The sequence below is a fragment of the Meriones unguiculatus genome, chromosome 2, assembly GCF_030254825.1.
Source record: "Meriones unguiculatus strain TT.TT164.6M chromosome 2, Bangor_MerUng_6.1, whole genome shotgun sequence".
Taxonomy (NCBI): domain Eukaryota; kingdom Metazoa; phylum Chordata; class Mammalia; order Rodentia; family Muridae; genus Meriones; species Meriones unguiculatus.
The window spans coordinates 27,965,281-27,991,120 of record NC_083350.1 but is presented as its reverse complement, the minus strand read 5'-3'; the positions used below and the strand labels follow the sequence as shown (position 1 = coordinate 27,991,120).

Below are 25,840 nucleotides of genomic sequence, written 5' to 3'. Positions count from 1 at the left end.
AGTGACTGATCTCTTGGTTCTCAGTGATTCCCCAATGTTCATGTATTAGATAATCCCCAGCGTCATATATTAATGGAACTTGAAAGGGTTTGGTTAAATTACAAAGTCTTTACAAATGGATGTTGAGGGTTGGTCTGATGCTTATATTTTGATGCTAATTGCTGGCCCTCAAGATCTGGTTACTGCCAGATACACCTATCCTTGTTGAGTAAACCTGCCTAAGACATTCCTGATTGGTTGATTAGAAGGCTTAAAACCTGGGCAGGGCAGAATGGGATAGGCGTGGCTAAGGTTCCCAGGCTTTGGGGACAGGAGAACCATGGGAAACAGATAAGAAGACAGGAGGAACCACATGGACTAGGAGGAAGGACTCTGAGGATGGCGTGGATGAAGAATATGACCCAGATGAAGGATAACCAAGTACTTATAGAATTATGGATGGGAGATAGGCCAACTAGGAATGGTTAAGGTGGATGGGACTGGATGGAGGCTGGGAGGTAGATGGTAAGGTTACTGACATAGCATAGGTAGAAATATCTGCTCAGCCCAAGGTAAATAGGCAATTATAAAATCTAACAGGTTTCTGTGTCTTATTAATTGTGACAGTTGGTTACCTAATACTACCGTGATAATCATAGGGCTAATAATAAACAATACACAGCCCAACACCCATTTAATTTACAACAATAAATGGATTAATCCAGGATTGATCAGTTTATCCACATTACGTTACAGTGCCTCTGTTATGAATTGAGTGCTCTGGCTCCTTGTTCTGTCTTATGTGCCCTCTACCATGTTACAATACAGAGAAGGGCTCCATCAGACACTAAGCAGATCCCAACCAGCACCATGTTCTTGACTTCTCAGCCTGCAGAACTGGAAGTACATAATCCACCTCTGTATTCTATTATCCAGTCTAGGATATTTTATGACAGAAGCAGAAAATGGACTAGGGCATTGACCAACCCCTACTTTGGCATTGAGGACAAGGTTCAGAGAGAAGGTTCTTTGTCAACTTCAGAACCTACAACCTGGTCCGGATCCTGAGGACAACCCCTAATCATGCATTACAATCCAAAAAACAATTCAAGTCTAAAGGAAGTGTCTGGGGAAGGAACTCACGATGGCCTTTGGAGTTTTCTCGGTCCTGTCTTTGGCAAGGTTAAAACCACAGCTGGGACAAACCCGAGGTTTGTGTCGGTTAGTGTAGACATAGCTACAAGAGGGATTTTTGCACTTTCCCCGTCCTCTCGATGTAGCAAGGCCCAAATCCTAAAAAAAGTATATGTTTAAATTAAAAAAATTAGGTTAATCTTGAACAGAACTAAAAAACCAGGATGACCAGATATTAGTTTAAAGGAAGTGAAATTCAAATCAGCTTTAACGATTCTTGAAGCAAGATCCATTTTCTATGGGTATCCTCTTTCACTTCTGGTAAAGAATGCAAGGCTAGTTCATCTGTATCTTTCAAATGAGTGAGTTGACTTCAAGGTTCAGAACTTCAAGAACCTGGGTATGTGGTGCACACCCATAGTCCAGCACTTGCAAAGGGAGGGGAGAGGAGCAGGAGTCCATGGCTGGCCTCAATAACTCCATAGCCGGTTCAATGCCAGCCTGAGCTACATAAGACCCTGCCTCAAAAACAGGAAGGGCCAGATGGCTCAGCAGTGAAAGACTTGCTGTGGAAGCAAAATACCAGAGTCCAAAGAATCCAAATAAATGCCAGGAGTGAGGTAGCTCACCTGTAATCCCAGCAATGGAAGGCAGAGATGGGGTTTCTCAGAGCAAGCTGGCCAGCAAGTATTTGACTAAAAACCTACCTCAAGTAGAATAAGGCAGAGGGCAATCGAGAAAGTCTTGACATTAACCTTGGGGCACTTTTGCATGTGCATGTACACAAACATGCATACCATGCTCTCTGTCTCTCACACACACACACACACACCACTATGAAGCTGGATAGGCTAGGGCTACAAAGTGAGTTCAAGGTCAGCCTCAAAAACTTAGTGAGACCCTGTATATAACTTATATGTTTTTCCGGGTAGATATAAAGCATGGGCCAGGACATTTTTTAAAGAGTAGTCAGACATCAGAGTCCGGTCTAAAGTTGGTATGTTACCCTTGAAAGTAGCTGGAGAGACTGGAGAGATGGCTCTGCAGTTAAGAGTGCTGGCGGATTCACCCAGCAACTATCATTTGTATCAATGGTGGGTATTTAGCATCAGTCACTCATATCTAGCCCAGATGTACTCACTCTCTGCTACTGCTCCTGGCTCCCCAACCTCCTACAAAGCTTCAACCACAAAAATCAAAACAACTTGCCATCAGCAGGGTGCACACTTACCAGCGTGACAGTGCAGCTGTATTTATATGGAGGAAACATATCAGGCTTGACCTCCACAATTTTCATCTGAGGTGTCCTGCTGCTTGGGTAATTTGATAGCTGTGGATCAGAACAACCAGTTAGTGCTGGTTCTACACTTTAGGCAAAATCCTAACTCATGGGTCTAAAATAAGTTGAAATAATTCCTGGGCAAACTACAGGAGATAATGCTCCAAACGCGCCCTCAAGAATGCCCACTGGCAGCCACCAGCACACCAAAGACTGAATGTCATATTTAAGTCTATGGGTTGCCACACTTCTCTGTGTAGCTTTGAACTGTACATCAGATTTACAACTGCTTTGGAGCAATAAGATCTGTAATTGCTTTACATATAAATACACAATTGAATATTGTTAGCACAGAAGCAAGTCTAGAGTCTATCAGCTTCATGGAATTGTCATGGAATAAAAGGAGGATTACTGTTTTCACCCTTTACCAAGATCTACACATATTCTATAAGAAATGCACATATAATGAAAAGATATAGCATTCTAAATCAAAATGACTCTATAACAGTGGTTTATGAGACAACTTAAGAGACAAAAGAGCTGTGACTTTCAAAACTGAACAATGTTGCTGAGCAAAAGGAACTCTTTACAAAAACTGTTCAAGTGATGACGCACACGGACAGAGTGCAGGAACTAGAATGCCACTGAACTTCTCTCTACCCAAGATCACACACACAACAACAGCTTGTTAATACATCTGGGCATCAGATAAAACAGCTGTCCAGTTACAAGCCAGTTAATGCCATCAGGGCAAACTCAGAGCAGTCAAAGAGAAACTGATCCAGCAAAAAGCATGGCAAGGAAGACAGCAGATGGACTTTCCTACTCCAACCTAGATTGTGACAGTTTTTGAGTTCTGGGCCACAAGCCATTAAGCGGTCACTGTGAACAGGAATGGGAACTGTCAAAGACGAGCAGAGAAGTGCTCACCTGTACTAACCTTCTCACAATATATAATGATATGTACAATATAAAATATTTTATAACATAAATATTTTTATAAAATAGAGAACATACTTGTTACTGAAGACCACAGCAACATCTGGAAAATGTTGGCTTAGGGGATTCAAAAACTACTCTAGATACATATGGGAGAAAAAGCTAGGCACAGTGGCACATGCTTATAATTCCAATACCTGGGAGGTTGGGGCAGAAGAACCACATGTTTAAGGCCAGCATGGATTATATAGCAAAATCCTATCTTAGAAAACAAAAACAAGCAAATGTTCTTAAGTACACGGAATTATAAAATATGGGAAACCTTTATTATCACCAAACTAAAAGTTACAGGCCACAAACTAATAGACACTAAAAATCACACTTATAGTTTATAGAAATTATATTAAGAACACATTTACGAGAGAGAGAGCTCAGCTGTTAAGAGCACTGACTGCTATCGCAGAGGATCTAGGTTCAATTCCCCGCATTCACATGGAGGTTCCTGTTGTAACTCCAGTGTCTTCTGGCCTCCACCCACAACAGGCACCCATGTGGTGCACAGACACTTGCAGGCAAAACACCCATAAACATAAAAATAACAACAACAACACCCCCCCTTTTTTTAAAAGAAAAAGACTTAACACTGAAATCCAGCCTACTAGATTTTCAAGTTGGTTCTAAGGTGAGGGTCATGACAGAATTTATTTTCTTCTTTCTTTATCTAAAAACTTCTGTACTTTTCTTCCCTATATTTCTTTTTTATTTATTCTTTGATAATTTCATAATAACTGAATGTCTCATTCACTCCCCACTACCATTTCTACTTTCTTCCTTTTTTTTTTTTGAGACAGGCTCTTGCTATGTACCCAACTGGCTCTAACTCACTATGTAGTTCTGGATAGCCTTGAGCTTTTAACCCTCCTACCTCAGGCTGCGAAGTCCTGGGATTACTGTGTGCCACATGTGCAGCTGAATTTTCTGTAATAACCGGGCATCTCTTTTAAAAGGAAGCTAAACAGCCGTAAAAATCAAAGCAACATCATGATCCTAGATTAGATCCTATATGGAATGGGGAACATGCGTAGGTAAAAGACAAAACTGGAATATGAAGTCTAACACAGAACACTAACATTTAGCAAAAGAACAGCCTTAAGAATCCTTAAGAAATATACAAGAAAGCATTATGGAATAAGCTATGTGCACAGAGACAGCAAATGGGGCACATATAATTAAAACTTGTTATTAATTACATTTTGGGATGGGGGCTGGATATATGGCTCAGTGGTTAAGAGCATGTGCTGCTCCTAATGAGGACCCAAGTTGGGTTTCAAAGACCCCACATGAGGCAGCTTACAACTGCTGGTAAGCCTCTGGCTTCCTAGAGCACCCACACTCGTACAAACCTACATATACATAAATGATAGTCTTTAAAAATTACACCTATTTATCTTGTGTGCACATGGCAGGAACATGCACGGAGAGGCTGGAGAACAACATTCCGGAGTTGGTGCCCTCCTTCTATCATGTGGGTCCTGGGAACTGAATTCAAGTCTTCAGGTTTAACAGCAAGTGCCTTTACCTGCGGAGCGAGCTTGCTGGCACTGGATCACATGTTAATTGGTGATTCTGGGTAAAGATTTTATAGGTGCTCATTACATTGCTTTTATTTTTGTCTATTTTAAAACGTATAGGTTATCTAAAGAAAAGGCTTAAAAGCACGCATTCACTTTATAAAATGAGATTTCAATTCTTATTAATATGCTCCTGGAGGCCTATCACTGTAGAAACTGGTGTCTGCCTTTTGCCTATGCCCTAAGACGCTGAAACATTAAACACACTGAGCAGAGGTCCACACAGCGGTCCTCTGGGGATTGGTCTTACCTTTACTTCACCAGTGCTAGGTGGCTGTTGGATGGGTTGACCCAGCTGTTTCAGCGTGCTTGGCTTCAGCCCGCAAGTCCCCACAGAGGGAGTCTTATCTGAGAGAACCACAAGGCAGCCTGGTGATTTAAAGCCATTCCGCTTCCCCAGCTCTCTCCTTCCCATGCCCCACCACCACTCCTGGCTCCTTACCATCAGACAGCCCCTCCTCCCAGGTCTGAACTAGCTCTTACCCAGGGGGAAAGCCTGTCTGGCCCTGGGAAGCCCCATGCTGCTGCCCCGTCCAACACTCGTTGGGGCTGGCAGTATTGCTCTCATAGGTCTTGCAGCAGCCAGTAATGAGGGCTTGCCTCGTGCTCTGCCTTTAAGCTCTGGGGCTTTGGGTCCAGTGGTGAACAGGTCAACTCTAGAGGAGGAAAAAATAACCATGAAGGAAAGCCGGAAAGCTTGGACAAACGAAAGCAACCACAGTGTAATATTCCACATGCTTTTTTAGCGGTTATTACAATGATTAAGTCAGCAGGCTTTAGACAAATTGAATTTAAATTTAGACTTTAAAAATCTGCAGGGCTCTAGGCAAGTAATCTCATCCCTTTTAACCTAAAGTTTTTAAACATAAAATGGGGAAGTAAGTATCTAGAGAAGTTATCACAATGACACAATTAAACGAGTGCTGTAGTGTACCCCTATAATCCTATAAGGAAGATCAGGGGTTCAAGTCATCCTCAGCTACACAGTGAGTACAAGGCTAGGTTAGGTTATATAAAACTGTCTCAAAAAGACCAAATACATACATAAATGAATGATATAGAAGTATAGAGCAGTATATAAAAGCAACAGGCATTAAGGTTACAATATCAAATTGGCCTCTATTAGATCAAGTGCTACTTGAAGTCTACCAAGCGCCCACATGAGGGCAGCAGACACTGTGGCTAATAAACCTTGCCTATTCTTTTTTTTTTTTTTCAATGCAGTTTATTCAGGAACCTTGAACAATCATCTGACCCTGGGGAAAGCCAGCCCAACCTTGCCTATTCTTAATCTTTGCAGTGCCAGTGTTAATCGCAAGGGCTGAATCATGGATGGCCTCAATAATCAGCTCATAAAGTAACTTATGCCCCAAATACCAGTCAAAAGCCCACAGCTTTAGGCTTTAGTATACTAAACTTTCTCCAAAGCATACTATGTCAGGGGAAATAGAGCAGGTGGACTTAGAAATATACCCACTATGCTAGTATTTGAATAGAAAAGTGGGAAAGGGGCTGAAGTGATTCAGTGGTTAAGAGCATTTGCTGCTTTTGCAGAGGATCAGGTTCTATCCTCAGCACCCACACGGTGGCTCGCAACTGTTAGTAAATCCAGTTCCAAAGACATGATACACTCTTCTGATATCCCTGGGTACCAGGTACACACATGGTTCACAGACATACAGGCAGGCAAAACAGCCATGCACATATGAATAAAAAAGCAGTAAATACATACAACATCTACATGTCTGTGCTTATAAATATATTTATCTCTTATACTTTTAAAATTTGAGCTATGTGAACATTATTTCCTGGTCATTAAACAAACACTTACAAATCACAATAGAAACCAAATGCGGAACTAGTGATATTTCACAGAGGCCAATTCCCCTGGGAGGCTGTCCTGTGTACTGTAGATACTAGCAGTAAACCTCTCCCCAGTTGTGACGACCGATACCTCCCAACGATGCCAAAACATCCCCTGTGGGCAAAGCTGTTCCCAGCTGACAACTATTGTTACAAGAGCATGGCAGGTTCTGGGACACTAATGGAGAAGCCAGTTAAGCCTCTAAAAAGGCAAGAAGGAGAAAAAGCCCTGTTTGTAAGGTACAGCCTGAATGCTTCACAAGCAATCTCCCTTAGTCTTCATAATCACATTCTTTCCAACTCAAGGTTTTTCAGAACCAGTCAAAAGACACTGAGTGACTATGCCAAAGGTCAAACAGAAGACAGCGCCAGCAAGGACCAAACTGAGTCTTACCAACAGCTGAATACTCTTTGCATAAGGTGTCAAGATAAGTCCCCTCCTTCTAATCCCATGTTCAGGATTAGTAACACGTCTTTTTTTGGTTTTGTTTTGTTGTTTTTGTTTTTAGAACTCTACCCACAACCTGTACCAACAAGATCCTAACTGTTTTATGAAGACTGACAAGAAAATATGTGCAAGGAATGTAATAGCATGTATGGATGTTAGAATGTAAGGTGAAAGGCAAATCATGTCATGTCTCTAGGCCACAGTGTTAGAATCTCTCCAGGCTCTGCTGCCTCTCTCAGGACTACTATAAGGATATCTGACAAAGCAAACACGGGGCTCTTGCTTTGCTGCTGTTCTAAACACAGCTCCAATGATATATAATGACAATGGCATACCCTGGATATTTTTTATGAGCTGAGAGTGAACTGGAGGTGCTGGTCCCGTCTGCTGATGGTGGCAGGTCTGGTCCAGGACTGTCATTCTCAGTTGTCCCCAGGGAGACTTCAGCCTGTATACCACTCTTGACAACCGACGTCTTAGTTACTGATGTACCATGATTCCCAGGAACTTCCTTGACCAAAACATGAGCATCGGAGACAATCACTTCCTCCCATTCATTGTCCTCACCCACTTCTCTTGGAGGAGCTACATTTAAGAGCTGGCTTACAGCTTCTGAGTTCTCCAGAGTCAGTTTTGAGGCATTTTCCTTGGAGGGGTTTTGCTCAGTGATGACAGGCTGCTGACTTCTTTTAATCACGGAACCTTTAGAGGAGACACCTGAAGCCAATTCCACTTTGACTTTGGCTGGCTTTTCCTAGAGAGGGAAAAAACTTGTACACATAAGGTATTTTATGGCTCATAATGACATTTACAAATATTCTCTCATTTGATCCTCTTTTAAAAAATACATGGGTAATAAACAAGGAAATTGAGTCCACAGAGAAGAGTCAAGATCGCAAGTATAAAAGGCTTCTGCTCCAGGGTCTTCTTACTAGAGTGTTGGACACCTCAGTTGTGAGTTAATGTAAACATTCCTTCTTGACAAGTCTCTTTTTATGGGGTATTGGCCCTGACTGTCTCATGCCCATTTCTCCCCATCTAGTAAGAAGCTGATATCTTGTAGTACCAAGTGGGTTACCTTGGTGGTCTTTCCATTAAACTCAGTTCATCCAAACGTGCTCAAGTTCACACTGTTTTCCTTCCCTTGGAGAAAACCTTTAGTCCTAGATTCCTTCAGGTGAGTCAATATGAATGACTTCCACAGTGAGTCACTCTTCAAAAAGTCAAATTATTTCATACACATTAATTACGTTAGAAGTTAAGACAGGGTCTCACTATGTAGCCCTAGCCAGCCTAACACTTGCTAATCAGACCCATGCACCAGACTGTCTTTAAACTCTTAAGACAGCCTGTCTCCACCTCCAGAATGATGACATTAAAGGCATGTGATGCCATTCCTACCTATTAGATCGACTTTTAAAGTCCTCGGTGCTTTAGCTTTATTCAGTGAGCACTGCTGTGGAAATAACAGCAATAATACACAAACACACACACAAATACGGACTTAATTTTTAAAAAAATAGTGGTTGTCCCTGGGTTAGGTTTCATGAAAGGTACTATATATTAACTAAGGGAAAACTAAAGCTGGGTTTCATTCCTAATTATGTGTGTGATCTGGGCAGGCTTTATCTGAATTATTTCCTCATATAAACGACAGGACTGGGTTCTCCAAAAGGTGTGCTAGACTCTTGCTGGTAGGAGATGTGATCAGGGTTAAAACCATGAGTTACCAACCCCATATGAGATTAGAATGAGAACCCATGGCCCCTACAAAAGTCCTTGGCTGGTGGCCAGAGACTCAGTTCCAGTCCTGACTGTCTCTGGATTGTATTCGACTTTGGACATTGGGCACTTCAGGTCTCTTGACTTCAGTTCTGAAAAACATTGAGTTGGATATTTAAAAATCCAACAGAAATAAGATAGCACTCTGGGTGGTCCGAGTCTGCACTGTTCAGGGCTGACCTAGGTGCTGTATGAAGTACAGTATCTGTAGCTAATGCCATTAAAATTTCAACCACATCCCTTCAAACTTCTAAAGCCATCTGGGTGGTGTCCTTTTCCTGGCTAGAGACAGTAAAAGACGATCTTTCAGATGGCTCTTAGGGGCTCTATAACAAAGCACTCTGATTCTAACACAGATGAGCTCTAGATGAGCAAACATGAAAGCAAAGTACCAAGTAAACTGCAGAGCTTATCCAGTGCAGGACAAGGAAAAACCAACCTAAAACCAACAGCCTAAACATACCTCTTATGATGCAAACTTTGAGCCCTGTACTGCCTACCAACAGGCTATTTAAAACTCTTTGTGGAGAAAGATAATTAAAGTGATTGTTCAAAAACTCTTCCAGATAATCTCATTTTTGTCACTGACTCAAGCTGAAGTTTTTAGATGTTGCTTTAAGAAGGAAGTGAATACAAGCAGCTCACTAACCTCTGTCAGAATGAGCACACAGAAACAAAGCCTCGAGTTACACAGCCTTACTCACTAGCTTTTCTTTTCCAACTACCTCACTGGGAACTGCTGCATGTATTTCTTGGGCTAACTTAAGCCAGTCTGATCCCAGGGACGATGTAAGAAAAGGCCAATCATTTCCTTACTGTCAGAAATAGTTCATGCCTGACTCAAAAAAATATAATCGAAAAGAAATCCTAGATTCTGCAGCTAAATAAGAGAACAAATAATACCTGGGAAAGTACGGTTTAGTGGAAAAGGTGCTGCATAACTAGCTGTGGGAATTTAGCAAAGTGGCTGGAGAGGTGGCCCCAGTGGACGAAACACCTGAGCACAGAATTCCTACAAGCTTGAGGAATGGCTTATCCTGACATATGCAGCAGTGAACAACGAAAGAGATCCTGTCTTAAACAAGTGAAAAGCAATGGCTAACAGCCGTTGTTGTCTTCTGACCTCCATATGTGACACTGCATGCATGGACTTGCACTCACTCAAACAAACAAGCGCACACACACACACACACACACACACGCCCATGCACATCATACACAAATTAAAAAGATTCAAAGTAAGTCAGCATTCACTTAAGAACAACAGAAAACAGAAAACCATCTGTTCCCAAGGGCAATGGAAACGAGCCTTACCTTTGGGATCCACTTCCCTCCTAGGAAGTTACCACAGGTAGGGCACTTAGGTGGTTTGTGCCTGGTGACATAGGTAAAGGAGCAACCTGGGCTTGTGCACGTCCCATGGCCCCGGCGGGTGTATGTTGTGGTCTGTAAAAACAAAACATGAGTTAAGAACAAGAATCCAGCCCAAGCCTCTGCTGCCTATTAGAATATCAAGTGGACACCACAAAAGGGTCACTTATAACCCTCCTTTGGTACAAACTCATCAGAGTTACAGAGTCACCAGCATGGTGGTTGCTACTGAACATGGTAGCACTCAGTGCTCAACATTGTATCAGAATCTCACTTAATCCTCTCAGCAATGCAGTAAGTGGGTATTATTGCTATTGTAGCTAATACATTTTAAATGTTTTGTATCATGTAGCATAGTGGGGCTGGAGAGATGGCTCAGTGGTTAAGAGCACTGACTACTCTTCCAGAGGACCCAGGTTCAATTCCCAGCACCCATTTGGTAGATCACAACTCTCTTTAACCCCAGTTCCAGAGGATCTGACACCCTGGAACTGGAACACTTCTGGACACACATACTTTAATCCTAGTACTTGGGAGATAGAGGTAGGCAGATCGCTAACTTCAAAGCCAGCCTGGTCTACATGTTGAGTTCTAGGACAGCCAGGAATACACAGACCATCTCTGAAGAGCAGAGCTAGACCTACAACTCAGGACACCCTCATTCTTGGTCCAATTCTGCTTCTGTGAATCTAGTTATATCTTCTGGCTCTATAGACTTCAAAAACTGCTTTATCTTTATTCCTCTTACTTAAAAATTAGAGATCCTAGTATCTATAGTTCAGATATACAAAATGAGAACTATGGACTCTAAAAACAAATGAAGACAATCTAAGAATAGATGCCGGGTCATCTGCTATTCCACAATCAGCCTCTGGGAAAACCTCTAAACTGGATCACTGCATGTCGGTTAGAAACAAAACTACTTATTTATTAGATCTATTTGTAAATAAATACTAGACATAAAATATATTTACAAATATACTTATTAAACTGTAAATATATATTTTACAAATATGTTTATTAAACTGGTAATCCCTGACTTCTCTAGCCTGGCCAAAACCAACAATTCCTTTTGAGCAAACACTAACCTGCCACTAGCTAACTGCCAGAAGGCAGAAGGAAAAGCTGCCCATTACTGTGGTACCATGTCAAGAATGAATGCCAACTGGAGTGGCACCAAGGAAAGACACCAAGCTGTAGGTTCCAACTTTGCCACTGACACACTGAATGACCTAGGAGCAGTCTTCTCTGAAACACTACATCCTCGTCATGTCACAGAAGTATGCCATGTCAAGAATGAAAAAAAAAAAAATGCACAGTAAGCTGTAAAGGATTTTACAGTTCTGAGACTACTATAATTAGTACAGAAAACCCTTCTCATCTTTTCCCAGACCATTGCCCAATACCAGTACAGACTCTTCACACTGAATACCCACAGAAAGCAGAATAAAAATGCGAGGAAGTCAGTCTTAGAAATAGTTATCGTAATCATGGAACACTCAACAGCATCATGAAGGAACAATACCACTAGACAAAAATGCTGATGTTTAAGGCTGTTTCAGTCCTAAAACATAAAAAAGTGTCATAGAACACTTTTGTAGAAGAGCCTGGCTGTTGATAGAACAGCCACTTCCAGGAAAATAAGGTCTCCAGAAAAAGAACCAATGTCTCCATCAATCCAGCTTCAATGAAAGGTTCTATTTCAAGATGTTGCAACTTTCTGGGCTGGGAGATGGCGTAGTGGGGACGGTGCTTGCCACACAAACATGAGGATCCTAGTACCAGTGCAAAACAGAGTGTGCCTGTAATCTCAGTGCTGGGAGAAGACGAAGCAAACCAAGGAGCCCAGCAACCAAGGAGCTCCAATGAGTCCAAGCCAGTGAGATAAGCTCAGTTCCAGCAAGTAAGGTGGAAAGAGACAGACACCTTGACATCAACCTTCGATCTCCATGTACACCTTGTATATATGTGATCATACACACACTGCAACAACACACTTTCTCATCTAAGGATATACTGTGCAGCACAGTGCCACTTATTTATATTCCCAGCTACTTGTAAAGTGGGAGCTGGAGGATCATTTGAGTCGATGAGTTTCAGATCAGCCTGGGCAACACAGTTAAGACATCATCTCAAAACAGCAAACATCAAAGAATATATAGATTATCTATAGCAAAAGCTATTGAAAGTCAGACTGGGGTTAAGTTGAAAAAATGTATTCTAAACTCTAAACAAACTACTAAAATAACCAAAACAAACTTAAATAACCAACCGATTATTAAATGGAAAGAAAAATGAAGCCAAAGGATTGGGAATTCAAGGCTAGCCTGGGCTTCAAAGTAAGGCAGAGATCTTAAAGGGCGAAGGAGGGATAAGGTGAGTAAGGAGTTTTAGGGAGGAAGAAAATAAGAGTCATAAAAATTCAATTAAAATAAAAGGAATCAGGGGCTAGAGAGATGGCTCAGAGGTTAAAAGCACTGCTTGCTCTTCCAGAGGTTCTGAATTCAATTCCCAGCAAATACATGGTGGTTCACAACCGTCTATAATGAGATCTGGTGCCCTCTTCTGGTGTTGAGGTACACATGAAGACAGAACACTATACCTAATAAATCTTAAAAAAAAAAAAAAAAAAAATCAAAGGAAGCTGAATAGAACTGATCAGATAAATACAGCAATTAACAGACTATGATGGCCAGCTTTGACCATTAACTTTACAGAACACAGAACCCCTAAGAGATATACCACTAGGTAGGTCTATAAGGGAGGGAAGTTTCCAGAGAGGATTAATAGAGGGGGTAAGATCTACCCTCAAAGTGGGTGAGACCTTCCAAATGGCAGCTCAGATATAAAGGGGTCTAGAGAAAAAGCATTTCATGTCTACTTGCCTTTGAGTGACTGTGTCTCTCGCTGCTGCTGGAGTCCTCCACTGAAGGTTTCTTTAGCTTGTCAATATGGGCCTGACAGCTAGATTCTCTAAGGGCACTCTACACCTTCAGTGCCTAACTGGTGAGGTGTCTCCAGCTTTTTGAACAACTACCAGGGTCTCTGCTTTTTCAGCACAAAGATATCCACTGTAGGCCTATCCAGCCCCTATCATATCAGCTAATCTAATAAATCTCCTCTTACCATACATGTATAGAACCCTGCCTAACACAGATTTTGGTACCAGGAATAGAGCCATTCCTTGACGACATGAACATATAATTTATAGGCCTTTAGGCCTGGTTTATGTTGGGGGTGGGGCGGGAAGGAAGCCCTAGAGTCCAGCAAGCAGAGCTCATTGAACAGTTCTGGTGGAAGTTCAGAAGAACAGTACAGCAACAGAAATGCAAACAGAGATGGCCTGGCTCATCAGGCTTCAGAGAAGACCAAGGACTCCGTTGGGAAGTGGGCTGAAGGCCCACTGTATTGGATTCAGGAAATACATCTGTATTCTGCCTGGGTCGTGGTAACGGGGAAAGGGTGAATCTAAAGTAATGGGCTCCTTCTTTAGCAGAGAAGCATAGCATTCAGGCTGAGGCATAGTCACTGCCCATGGCTCTTATTCAGAACTATAGCGAGGGGGTGCAAAGATATGAAGAATACACAATTGGAAAGGAAATGAGCAAGGCAGGAGAAAGCAGCTATGAATGTTACAGAGAAACCTTTAGCTCTATACTGGTATATAGCCAAGATGCCCTGAAGGCAAGACCCCCACGTCAAATGCTCCAAACTCTTCTAAACACAAATTCAGAAGATAGTCTGAACTGAGAGAGGTACTGAGGAAGTCCTCTACTCAAAAACAATCAATCACCTGGACAAGTTTTCCCAGGTTTAGCTCCAAGGCACATAGAGCCTCTGAAGTTTTTATGTATGTAGGCAGGACTACATCTTGAGTGAGCAAGAGAACTTAGCAGCACTGTCTCACGGTTTTATAGACATGCAAAATCTAAGAGTTATAGGGCCATTGAGGCCTGCACAGAGATTCCAGAATGCCTCTGAGGTCATGTAGCAAGACCAGAGTACCTTCAAGGTGTCCAGAAACTCCTGTGTGAGGCAGGGAAGGAAGACTGAGCTGCAGTGGAGATCTCAGAATGTTGGAGATGCTAGGATTGTGGGCTATCTGCTGAAGACTTCTGGCACAGACAGGCACTTCCGAAGAAAAGGCCACATGTTCTGCAGGCCGCGGAACTAGACAGGTCAGCCTGCCTAAGCCTGCTGGAGCCAGGATGCTGCTGACACAAACAGAGCTTCTGGGCATGCAGCAGCTTTTACAAGGGCCCACTGTTAAGAGACTGCCTTGAGTTCTTAGAATAGACTCTAGACTTGTGGTTAAGACTTCAGGACTCTTGGAGACAAACTAAATGAATTTTGCATTGTTAGATGGTCTTCTGAGGGCTTGGGTAGAATGCTATGATTTAAATGTGATTGTGACAGGGCCAGTTTATGCAAATGATGTAACAACTCTAATGTTTATGTAATTAAGAGAGTTAAGTAAGACTAACAGGGTTTTAAGAAGAAACAGAAACATCCACAGTGCTGGTTGGATGCCTTCTCTCAGTAGACACAACACAGACCAAAGATCAGCACAGATAAGAAAGAGTTGAACGATATTCTCAATCAACCTGACCTAATCTAATAGGAATATAACATTTCCCTAAATAGTAGAACACACTTTATTTTCAAATATACAGTTATCAAGACAGACCACATTTTGGGTAATAAAACAGTGAGTTTACAAGGATTCAGGATCTCCCTGGAGTTGGGGTTATAGACCCAACATATGTGTTGGGAATGGCACTCAGGGCCCCTGTAGTGAGCTAACCACTGAGCTGCCTCTCTAGCCTCTTGTTATGTATATTTTACCATTATTTTTTAAAAGAAGGCAAAGAAGGCATTTTATAAACATCTCCATGCCAATAAAATTGACAAGCTAAAGCCAGACACAGTAGCTCAGACTTGGAATCCTAGCAGCTATGACCCTGAGATAGGACAGTGTTCAGGACCAACTGGGTGAGTTCTGGAGCAGTCTTCGCTATAGACAGAAACCTTGTCTGAATGAATAAATAAATAAATAAAATTAACAACCTAAGTGAATCAGATTTTTTCAAACGGACAAAATACCAAAAACTGATGCAAAACCACCATTACCACCACCACGACCAACAACAAAAAGTCATGCAACGTCAGGACACTGTGGCTCATACCTATAATCCCAGCGCTTTCAAGGCTGAGGCAGAACTGCTGTTAACTCCAGGCCCGCCTGAGCTGCAGGGAGACCTTGCAAAATCTAAGGCAGATCTCTGTGATCTCAAGGCCAGCCTGGTCTACAAAGTGAGTTCAGGACAGCCAAGGCTACATAGAGAAACCCTGTCTTAAAAACAAAACAAAACAACAAAACAAGCAAGCAAGCAAACAAACAAAAACTATGAAGTATTTAGGAATACATCTCAACCCAGAAGTTGGAGTATATGATGAAAATACATCAACTGAATCAAGAAGCCAAGTTCTGGCTTGTTTACATCTTCGAGGATCTCTTGGGCTGTTTCATTGTCTGTGCAATGACAATGCTTAGCTAGATCAATGGTTCCATGGTGTTCCGAAATCATTATGCTTCTAAGAATTTGCTATAGTCATGGAACTGACCCCAGGGTAGTTCAGTAAGTCTGTATACTTGAGGGAGTTCCCAATACCTTGGACCTGAATGTACAAGGCTCCTGACCATCAACATGTGGTCCATGGAATCCCCAAAGACCACTGCTGGCTCCTAAATCCTAAGGCTGCAAGACCTCGAAAAACTACTTAATAGAAAAGAATGCTATGGAGCCCTAATTCCCCATCACTGACCAGTTTGATAGAGGAAGGGTTTTCCACAACCGAGTAAGCAGGCAGAGGCAGCATGATGAACTGAGTGGTGGGAGCAGAGGGGCTGTTCTCACTGGAGTCCTGTGGGCAATGGAGAGGACAGTTAAACAGTATGCAAAACACCCAAGGTCACACACAATACTAGAAGACTACATAGGCCCAGAACTCAGACAATGTGCTCATCCAGAAGGCTTAGCAAAATAAACAGTTACCTCAAACTAAGAAGGTAACTTAGAAACAAGAGAAAACCACTACCAAGAAAGACACGCTATGATCATTTCATGGGTGAGAAATAGAGCTGTAATGGCTCACGAACCCCCAAGATCACGTAAGCACTCGGTAAGAAAACTCAATTTTTCTGACCCTATCAAATGTCATTAACGTATCCTTTTAAGGGGTACTAGAGAGATGACTCAGTGGTAAAGAGAACTGCTCTTGCAGGACCTGGATTTGTTCATGGCACCCACATAGCAGCTCAAAAATCATTCTTACCTCTAATTGCAGAGGGCTCAACTGCCTCTCTGGATCTCTGGATCCCAGACACAGAGGCACAGGCATATAAGCATACACCCATGCAACACATCATAAAACAGCACTGAGGCGGTAATAAAACAGATATACTGGGTCTGGATAGTTTGGGGTACCTGCTCTCTTTTACCCAAGTTCATTGGATATATTAAAACACACTGACCTTCCTACCCTGAAGAGGACTCCTATTTCTCTAGGATGCTATCCTACCCAGGGAAACACAGGGGCAACTAGACCAACTGTGGCAGCTCCCCCAGGATCAATGAGAGTTTTGCTTTCACCTCAACTGAGTATCCCTTGGTATACTGAAGAACATACATGTGACGGCCTGGGGAGGTAGGAAGACAACTTGTGGGAGTTTTTGGTTCTCCAGATTTGACAATCAATCATTATTTGCTTTACCCACTGAGCCATCTCAATGGCCCCAGATTTATCTTTCTTTCTTAGGTCCTAGTTTCACAGCCCTGTTCTTGAGGACAACTTTTCTTCCTACTCCTATCTATATCCAAGAGTTCCTTTCAGTAATTCTCACATACAATTTAAGTTGCCATTGTGTTTTTTTTTTTTTAAAAAAAAGAGGCCTCAGGACACAAAATCCTCACTGGCTAATAGCATGAACTTCTTGGCTTCAACACCCTTTCCAGCTCTCTGCTAATGTCCCTCACATACTATCTTACATGAGGAAAACTCTCACTGAGCTAGCCTGAGAAACTGAGAACCCTGGAGCAAGTCCAAGGCCCAGAAACATTAAAGTACCATACCTGTACCCTTCATTACCCTGTTCAAAACCACAATGTGCTTTTTTAAGAATACCAGACAAGGGGCTAGAGAGATGGCTTGGAGGTTAAGAGCACTCGCTGCTCTTCCATAGATCATGAGTTTAATTCCCAGCAACCACATGATAGCTCACAACCATCTATAATGAGATCTGGTGCCCCCTTCTGGCGTGCAGGTGTACATGCAGGCAGAACACTGTATAAATAATAAATAAGCGGAAGACATTAGTGTAAAGCCACTTACCCTCACGACTGTTACCACTGACAAGCTCTCCCCAACCTGGGAGTGTGGCACAGCCAGGCTTCCAGTGGAGAGGTCTGATGAGCCATTTACTAAAGTCTCTTCAATAACCAGGCTTGTCTGGTAAGGCTGGTGGCTCTCTCCTACCTCCAAGGATGCCTCCTCCAGGAGCACATCGTGGCTGAGGATCTCTGAGGTGGCAAGCTCCTGTACAGCAGCTGGCTGGGAAAGGGCTCCCACCTCCTCAGCCAGGGCCTCCACAGCCAGGCACTGCTCTGCCATGCCTGCATGGCTGGCTACCACATCTGGGGATGCGTTAGACACGACAGTAGATCCTTTAGGGGACATCTGGTTCTGAGCCACACATAGCTCTAGCTGAGGGCAACTCCTGTCTTCCTGCAGGGTGCTCTTGGGAATAATGATGTAATCCGATCGGGGAAGAATCTTTCGGAAACCTGGGATGTCTGGAACCACAGCAGTCAGTGCAGACAGCTTAGAGTTCTAAGAATATGGAAGGCAAGAGGGAAATAAGCAGAGATGAATGGACAAAGGGCTCATGAGTCATTTGTATTATGTCTTTTTTGTCTGCAGGACTCTACTGTCTGACCTAATTCAGAAAAGATCAGCCTCTGTCAACAGCAACATCATCTTTATTCGAATCAATATACTTTACTTGCTCAAGAAACTTTAAAATGGATTAGACTCTGCTGATTAGGTCTTTCTGCAGTGTTAGACATTGAGCTGGGGGCCTATGCATCCAGGGTAAATGCATTAAACTCTGGCATCTAAAACTGTGAGCTAGAACATCATAGACTTGAAAAAACGCTATTCCTTCCCTCTTGTAGCCTCAGCAACAACCTAGGCTTTTGTTGTTTTATAAAAAGAACCTGGCAATTTGTGAGTTCCTTTTAAGTGTTGATACTTTTGAGTTACAAAGTAACAAACAATTTAAATACCAAACCCAGTAATACTAGATTATCAGACCATTCGCTCAGTAAGGCACATCAGGATTCGGACCTCAGTGATTTCTCCAGATTTAGAAGGATGATTAGGTTACCAAGCTAAGAAAGCGTTGTGAGAGAAATTCTGTCTGGTGAGGAGCCATCTGAAAGGCGCTGAATATGTGAAGGGGAAGGGACATGGTATCTTAACAGTCTGAAATGCATTGAAACCTGTAACTTAACTTTATCTTTAAAGTAACACTATTAGGATTACCAGTTAATACGTGAGGAAATCAAGGCCAAAATTTATGAGGCTAAGCATCCAAGATACAAAATTTGTAAGAAATAAAAAACTAACCCCCAGACCAGTTTTTTAAAGATCAAAATCAGAACCAGCCTTGCATAGCAGATCAGGGCCCAAAGGGGAATTTGTGTTTGATTTTTTTTTTCAAATTAAAACTAAAAGTCACCCAGTAAAAGAAACAGAACAAAGTGAATGGTTAACTAAAAACCCAAGTTTAATACAAAGAAAAAAAAATTTTCAAAGCACCTTTTAAAGGCGCACTAAAATCAATTACAAGAGCGTCTTTAGAGAAATCAAAAGGGAAAAGTCAATGGGCTCAAAGGCAGCACTCAGAGGAAATGTGAAGGTGGGCGGGACTAAGGCCTTTATGAAACTATTACTAGAGAAAGGAAGATGGAGTTTTCAAAGCACCCTCAGGAGAAGACACATTAGGGCAATGAGATTAAATGGTGGCAAATAAACAGAATGGTCTTGATTGAAGAAAACAGGACTAGCCGGAAAAAAAAAAACTATATAGACTTTAAGAAATAACACAGGCGTCACAGGTCCTGCATTTAGCAGGAGTCGTTAAGGCCACAAAGACGACAGTCTGCCAAGGACTCAAGATGAACACTCCTCTGCAGGACAGACAATCTAGACTAAGCACAAAAAGCCTCGCCAAGTCTCAGTGCACTCCAGAAATGACATTTTCTTCTTACATGGTATTAAATTAAAAAAAAAAAAAAAAGTTCTTTAGCTTTAATTATTTTATGTGTATGAATGTTCTGTAGGTATGAATGCATGTGCTCTGCATGTATGCTTGGTGTCTAAGAAGGTCAGAAAAGGGCATCCCCTGAAAACTCAGTTACAGATGGATGTTAAGTTGCCATTTGGGTGCTGGGAACCACACCTGAATTCTCCACTGGAACAGCCAAGTGCTCCTTAGCTAACTGCTGAGCCATCTCTCCACCACCAGAACTGGATTTTTAATCTACTAAAGAGTAACACTTATCAGAAAGTCCCAAGAACTCAGATAACTGACTTACATTATATATTTTATCTATTTAGTTTCATGAGTTTTGCCTACATGTCTACATATTACATGTGTGGCTAGTGTCCTCACAGATTTAAAAAAAGGGGGGAGGGAGTTCACCTGGAACTGAAGTTACAAATGTCATGAGCCACAATGATGCTGAGAATCAAATCAAGGTCATCTGTAAGAGCAAGTGCCATCACTCCAGCCCTACAGTATATATTTAGATATTATGATTTCTACAATTCCACTTTGTGGATGAGAAAACCTATGGATTCAAACATTTAAGTGATTCTTCCAGCGTCACTTCTCTGGTAACTTGAGGGTAGTGGTGGAAGTGAGTGAACATAAACAAGAACGCAAATCAGGAAGATCCCTGTGATTCCTGCACATGATTAGAAAATTCAGTCTTGATAAAAACCAAATCGGTCCAGAGTTAGTTGAGATTATCAGACAAAAAGGCTTCTTGCTCCCTTTATGTACTGTTTTAAAAGAAATTGGCACTAAGTATGGAGCCCATGGCAAATATGCCAAAAATATGCTCTGCCACTGAGTTAAATTCCAAGCCCTATGACTGCGGACGTCAGACTATGGAAGCCATATAGAATAAGTATACTTTGCTTACATTTTACCTTCTCAGCCTGACCTTTGCTGAGGTTACTTGCCAGGCTTGTTACAAACAAACCATCTAGTGGCAGAAATTCTCCCAGACTGTAGGTGACACAAAGCCACTGGAGGAAGAGGACTAGCTAGACAGTAAGGACAAATAATCTGACTGGCATTGGCAGATGGACTCCATTAAGGAAAAATCCAGTTCTGTTATAGCTTGGCTGTTGGAATCTTTGCTCTTTACATTTCCAAAACAGAAGTTAGAAACAGTTGCCTAAGTTTAAAAACAAAAAGTCTGCACTAAAAGGTTTTGGCCTGCAATCACAATATGTTAAAAATGTTAGAAAACCAAGCTGGGGCGGCATATAGCTCATGGGCAGCATGCCTGCCTACTATGAATGACGCCCTAGGTTCTATCACCAGCACCAAAACTCCAACATGCCAATTAGCAGTTTAAATGGTCATCAGTGTATTCTGTCACTGTGAACTAGAGATAACAAATGGCAGATCAACACCAGCCTAAATGCATCCTTGCAAATTTGTTAGTTCAAGTCCTCAAAGCCCTAGTCACCACCATCAGCTCTGGCTTTAACCTTGCACTTCTCTTCTAGTCTGGTTCATAAACAACAACAATGACAAAAGTACATGGCATTACACAAAGTGGCTTTACTTTACTTCTTTGCACACAAACCCAATTTCTGATTATTATGATACCAGTCAGAACACATGAATCACGTTGCTTTCAGTTAGTTAACATAAAAACATGGTGTAGAAGAAATGTCGATATGAGACATCACATTAAGGAAAAATGTTACTATGAGAAAAAGGAGCTCCAAGTTACATTAAAATTCAGAAAAGAAACCAAAGGCACATTATAAAAAACTCAAAAAAAGTCATCTCTCTGTACTACTGCAATTAAAAAGAATGCAGAGCATCATGAAAATGGAAGCAGACACAGTATCAGATTCAAGAAAGTTAACTTAAAAGCTTTTCAAGAAAGTAAGAGTCATGAGAAGAGGAGATTGGTCTCCCCAGGTCTTTCCCCACTAAACCAATGAGGGAGTTAGGGGGTACTTACAGGATCCAAACCTTCTTTCTCTAGTTTGGCCTTCTCCAAGTAGTAACTTCTCTCCGCCACGCTGAGCAGCCGCCAGCTCTCACTGATCTTCTTATTGATCTCGGACTGTGGGAGGTGGGGGAGCTCCTGCTGCACTTTCAAGTAGATGTCATAATAGTACAGAAGGTAGGCAGACCTGCAGAACCAAGAACGGCCCTTACTCCCAGCAGCACTCGCCGCCACGTTAGGAGTGTTAGCCAACGGCTGTTCAAGCAAAGCCAAACCTCCCAACTCAAAGCATTGTTTCTAAACAAGGAAGAAGAGCCAAGTGAAGACCATCCGTAACACCCACATTCACGTAGGCAGATATAGCCAAATGTGCAGGGGTCCCGTCACTCCACTCTCAGGCAAAGGTTACAGTGGAGGTGATTACCCAGACTTATTATACGCATACATTACTGCTCTGCCTTTGGTCACCTAACTGGTCAAATGTATGTCATCAAGGCCGAGAGAAGAAAGCAGGTAACGATCAAAGTGGTCCAATCCTGGTCAGCGCAGCCAGAAGTCTTTAGTATTCAAAGTTAAGGAAAATTAAAGTAGATACTATCTGTAGAAACCATTAGCATCACTTATAACAGTAATGTTACTAATGTCTGTTCAAAATATTTAAATAATAATTGCATAACAAAAAAATTGCAAAAGACTCCACAAAATCCTAGCGTGATAAAGCTCAGATTCTTTTAAGAGCCTGGGTCCCACTGCAACCCAAGTCTCTCTCCCCCCTACATCAATGCCCACTCAGACAGTGTCTCTCTCTTTCTCCCTACATCAATGCCCTCTCAGACTCTCACACTGAATGAATCTTGAGTCTTCTTCAACACAGCTTCCCAAGCCAACTTGTTAATACCATCAGGAATCAAAATATCAAAATATTAACATTAACCTGGGTTTCTTGGCCTTTTCTCCATGTATTTTATACTTTTTCTTCTTCTTAGGTGGCCCAGGGGAAGTATAATAAGCTTCCTCAATTTCCTCCATCACGACAGTTACCTCAGCACCATCATACGGGGCATCCATGGCTAGAGAAGACAGAAGTCAACAGCAAGTTTTAAGTATCCAACGTAACAGGAACAGCAGCCTCCAGGGCAAATCAATTCTGTTAGGAGCTAAAGGTTTAGACGTTTCTCCAGTTCAACGGATCCTAACAAGCACATGGGATACTTGACTCTTACAGACTGTGGGGCTCCGTTTCAGCCTTTCTAAAAGAGACTCTCTAGAGGGTGAGAAAAGCAAATGCCTCCACTGAGTCTTTTGTTTAGGCAAATTTGGTACCACAGATTTTGAAAGCCCTCATTTACATTCCCTCATGGGATACAGCAGAACCACATAATGAGAATTTCATAAAGAACTAGACTTTGTTTTAGAACACCTAGCCAAGAATTAAAAAGTTCTGGGCCATCTTACAGTTTCATTACTTTAAATGTCAGTTTCGATGACTTAATTAATTAAGGAAGAGATTTAGCTATTCTGCCTGTTTGTGTGATTTGGGGCAAGCCTTCTAACTATTTCAGATTTTGTTACCTCTTTCCTTTATGCTTAAATAAAAAAAGGAGGTAGGGGCTGGTTCCCAGCATCCACGTGGCAGCTCACAACCATCCATAACTACATTTCCAGGAGATGGCATGCCCTCTTCTGACATCTACCACAGGTACTAGGCATGCGCATGCTGCACAGATGTACACACAGGCAAAACACTAATATATTTACTGTAATAAAACACCAATACCAAAAGCAACTCGGACAGGAAAGGGTGTATCTCAGCTTATGAGTCTGGTTCCGCACCACAGTCCATCACTTAGGGAAGTCAGGGCAGGGACTGAAGCACAGGTCATGGATGGGGGCTGCTTACTGGCTTATTCCTCATAGCTGTCTCAGTCTTCTTCTTCTTCTTTTTCTAATGATTTATGTATTTTTTTATTCTGTGTGCACTGGTGTGATTGGTGTTTTTGCCTGTATGTGTGCCCATGTGAGGGTGTTGGATCCCCTGGAACTGGAGTTACAGACAGTTGCGAGCTGTCATGTGGGCACTGGAAACTGAACTCAGGTTCTCTGGAAGAGCTCTTATCCATTGAGCAAACTGCTCCAGCCCCAGTCTGTTTTTTTTATAGCACCCAGGACTGCCACTGGGCTGGAGGTCCTGCCCAAGGTGAGCTGTCTCCAACCCCTATGGGTTGATCTGGTAGGGGTTATTTTCTCCATTAAGGTTCCCTCTTCCAAAATGACTCTAGCTTTTGTGGAGCTGACATTAAAAACTAGCTAGTACAACATACGTGGGAGTGGGTCCAAGTGTGTGCGTGTAGTGGCCTGAGGGCAATCTTGTACTGTTTCTTAGATGTCCATCTTGTCTTTTGAAATGGAGCCTCTCATTGGCCTGAAGCTCACCAAATTGTCTTGACTAGCCAGCTAGCGAGCCCAGTGATGGCAGAGCACTAAGATGAAAGTGGGCCAGCCTGCCTTCCTTCCTCTCTTCCTCCCTCCTTCCTTCCTTAACATCTGAAGCTTGAACTTGGATCCTTATGCTTACACACTGTATGCATTTCACCCAACTAGGCCCATTCCCACAGATTTACACGCAGGTCTCATAGGATTTAAATCACATTACTGTTGGAAAACAGCCAAGCACTATACTAATCAAAAAGTTCACTATTAAAGACTATGATCTATAGTGAAGATATTTAATAACTCATTAGAGGCCATGAGGCCCAAAGATCAAAAACAGGTTTTCAATTCAAACACTCAGCTCCTGGTCCTTTTCTTCACAATGCTATATTGCCATCCAACTTGACTGGCAATCTTCTATACTAGGACTATTCAATAAACTTTGATGGAAATGGTCTCCACTAATGTTGACCAATATAGTAGACACTAGTCACAGACGGATATTAGGCACCTGAAATAGGGCTAGTAGTCAAAAATGGACTAATTTTCTGTTGTTGAACTTAACTGTATGGCTAGTGGCTATAGTGTCAGACAGCATAGATCTAAAGAGGAACCTTGCTGGTGTGTTGGGGCATACATACTTGTCATCCCAGCACTTAGCAAGGAGTTCAAAGCCTATCTCTACGGTGCTGGCCTAAAATAAAACAAAAACAACAGAAATAACAGCTTTTTTTTTTGTCTAGTAAAAGACAGGCATAAAAATCTGAATAGTTCAAGAAGAGGGAAAAAGATCCCAGAATCAACTGGATTTTATGAGAGGGAAACGTGGTTGCTCTTGGCAACCTACAGAACAAATATTAGGAAATGGGGTTGTGGTAGTAAATACAGACAGGACCAGCAGGTATGGCACAGAGCCCATATACAACACATGTAGACCTCACAAATAATAACTGACAAGAATAAAGAGAAAGAGGGAAGCCGGGAGACTTGGATACAAGCTTTGGGAGGTAAGACCCCTGCCCCATCCTACCCCCTTTTCGTTGTTGTTTTTTAAATCATTTATATATGTATGAGGGTTTGCTGTGCGCATGCAAGTTCACATGGGTGGAAGTATGTAATGTGGGGTTCTAAGGTTGATGTCCAGAATCTTACTAGACTACTCCTTCTCTCCTTTGAGGCAGGGTCTCTCAACCAAAAGCGGAGACAAGCAACATGACTCGCCTCCTAAGATCCTGTCTCCACTTTCCAAGACTACTATTATACACAGGTCATCCATCACACCTACCCAACACGCATGGGTTTTGGGGATCCTAACTCTCAACCTCCTACAAGTGCTTTAACTGCTGAGCGAGATATAAAAAAACTAAAGCCCCTCCTCTATAACACTCAAACGCACAGTATTACACCTCCATTTAAAAAAAAAAATTATTATTTATGGGTGGTTTTGCCTACATGCATGTCTGTCTACCACGTATGCCTGGTGTTCACAAAGGCCAGAAGAGGCCATCAGATCCCCTGGAACTGGAGTTACAGACAGTTGTGAGCTGCCATGTAGGAGTTAGGAAACGAACCTGGGGTCTCTAGAACAGCCAATACTCTAACTGCTGAGCCAAATCTCTAGCCCCAATCTTAAAAGCTATACACCAGTTTAAGAGCACATTCC

At 42.2% G+C, this 25,840-nt stretch overlaps 1 protein-coding gene across 2 annotated transcripts in view; it reads right to left on the bottom strand.

Moving 5' to 3' along the window:
• Positions 1-25,840, bottom strand: part of Hmgxb3 (HMG-box containing 3) — a 44,863-nt gene that overhangs the window by 17,523 nt on the left and 1,500 nt on the right. The window contains exons 2-12 of one of the 2 annotated variants that reach the window (XM_021633679.2): positions 22,682-22,817; positions 21,760-21,934; positions 17,819-18,316; positions 16,253-16,351; positions 10,370-10,501; positions 7,881-8,027; positions 7,609-7,784; positions 5,446-5,618; positions 5,213-5,310; positions 2,345-2,443; positions 1,123-1,272 (exon numbers count right to left, since the gene is read on the bottom strand). In XM_021633679.2, coding sequence (XP_021489354.1) covers positions 1,123-1,272; positions 2,345-2,443; positions 5,213-5,310; positions 5,446-5,618; positions 7,609-7,784; positions 7,881-8,027; positions 10,370-10,501; positions 16,253-16,351; positions 17,819-18,316; positions 21,760-21,934; positions 22,682-22,815 — 1,881 coding nt within the window. In that variant the 5' untranslated portion in view covers positions 22,816-22,817. Of the gene's footprint in view, positions 1-1,122; positions 1,273-2,344; positions 2,444-5,212; positions 5,311-5,445; positions 5,619-7,608; positions 8,028-10,369; positions 10,502-16,252; positions 16,352-17,818; positions 18,317-21,759; positions 21,935-22,681; positions 22,818-25,840 lie in introns of both variants that reach the window. The other variant, XM_021633678.2, reaches the window with a different exon arrangement.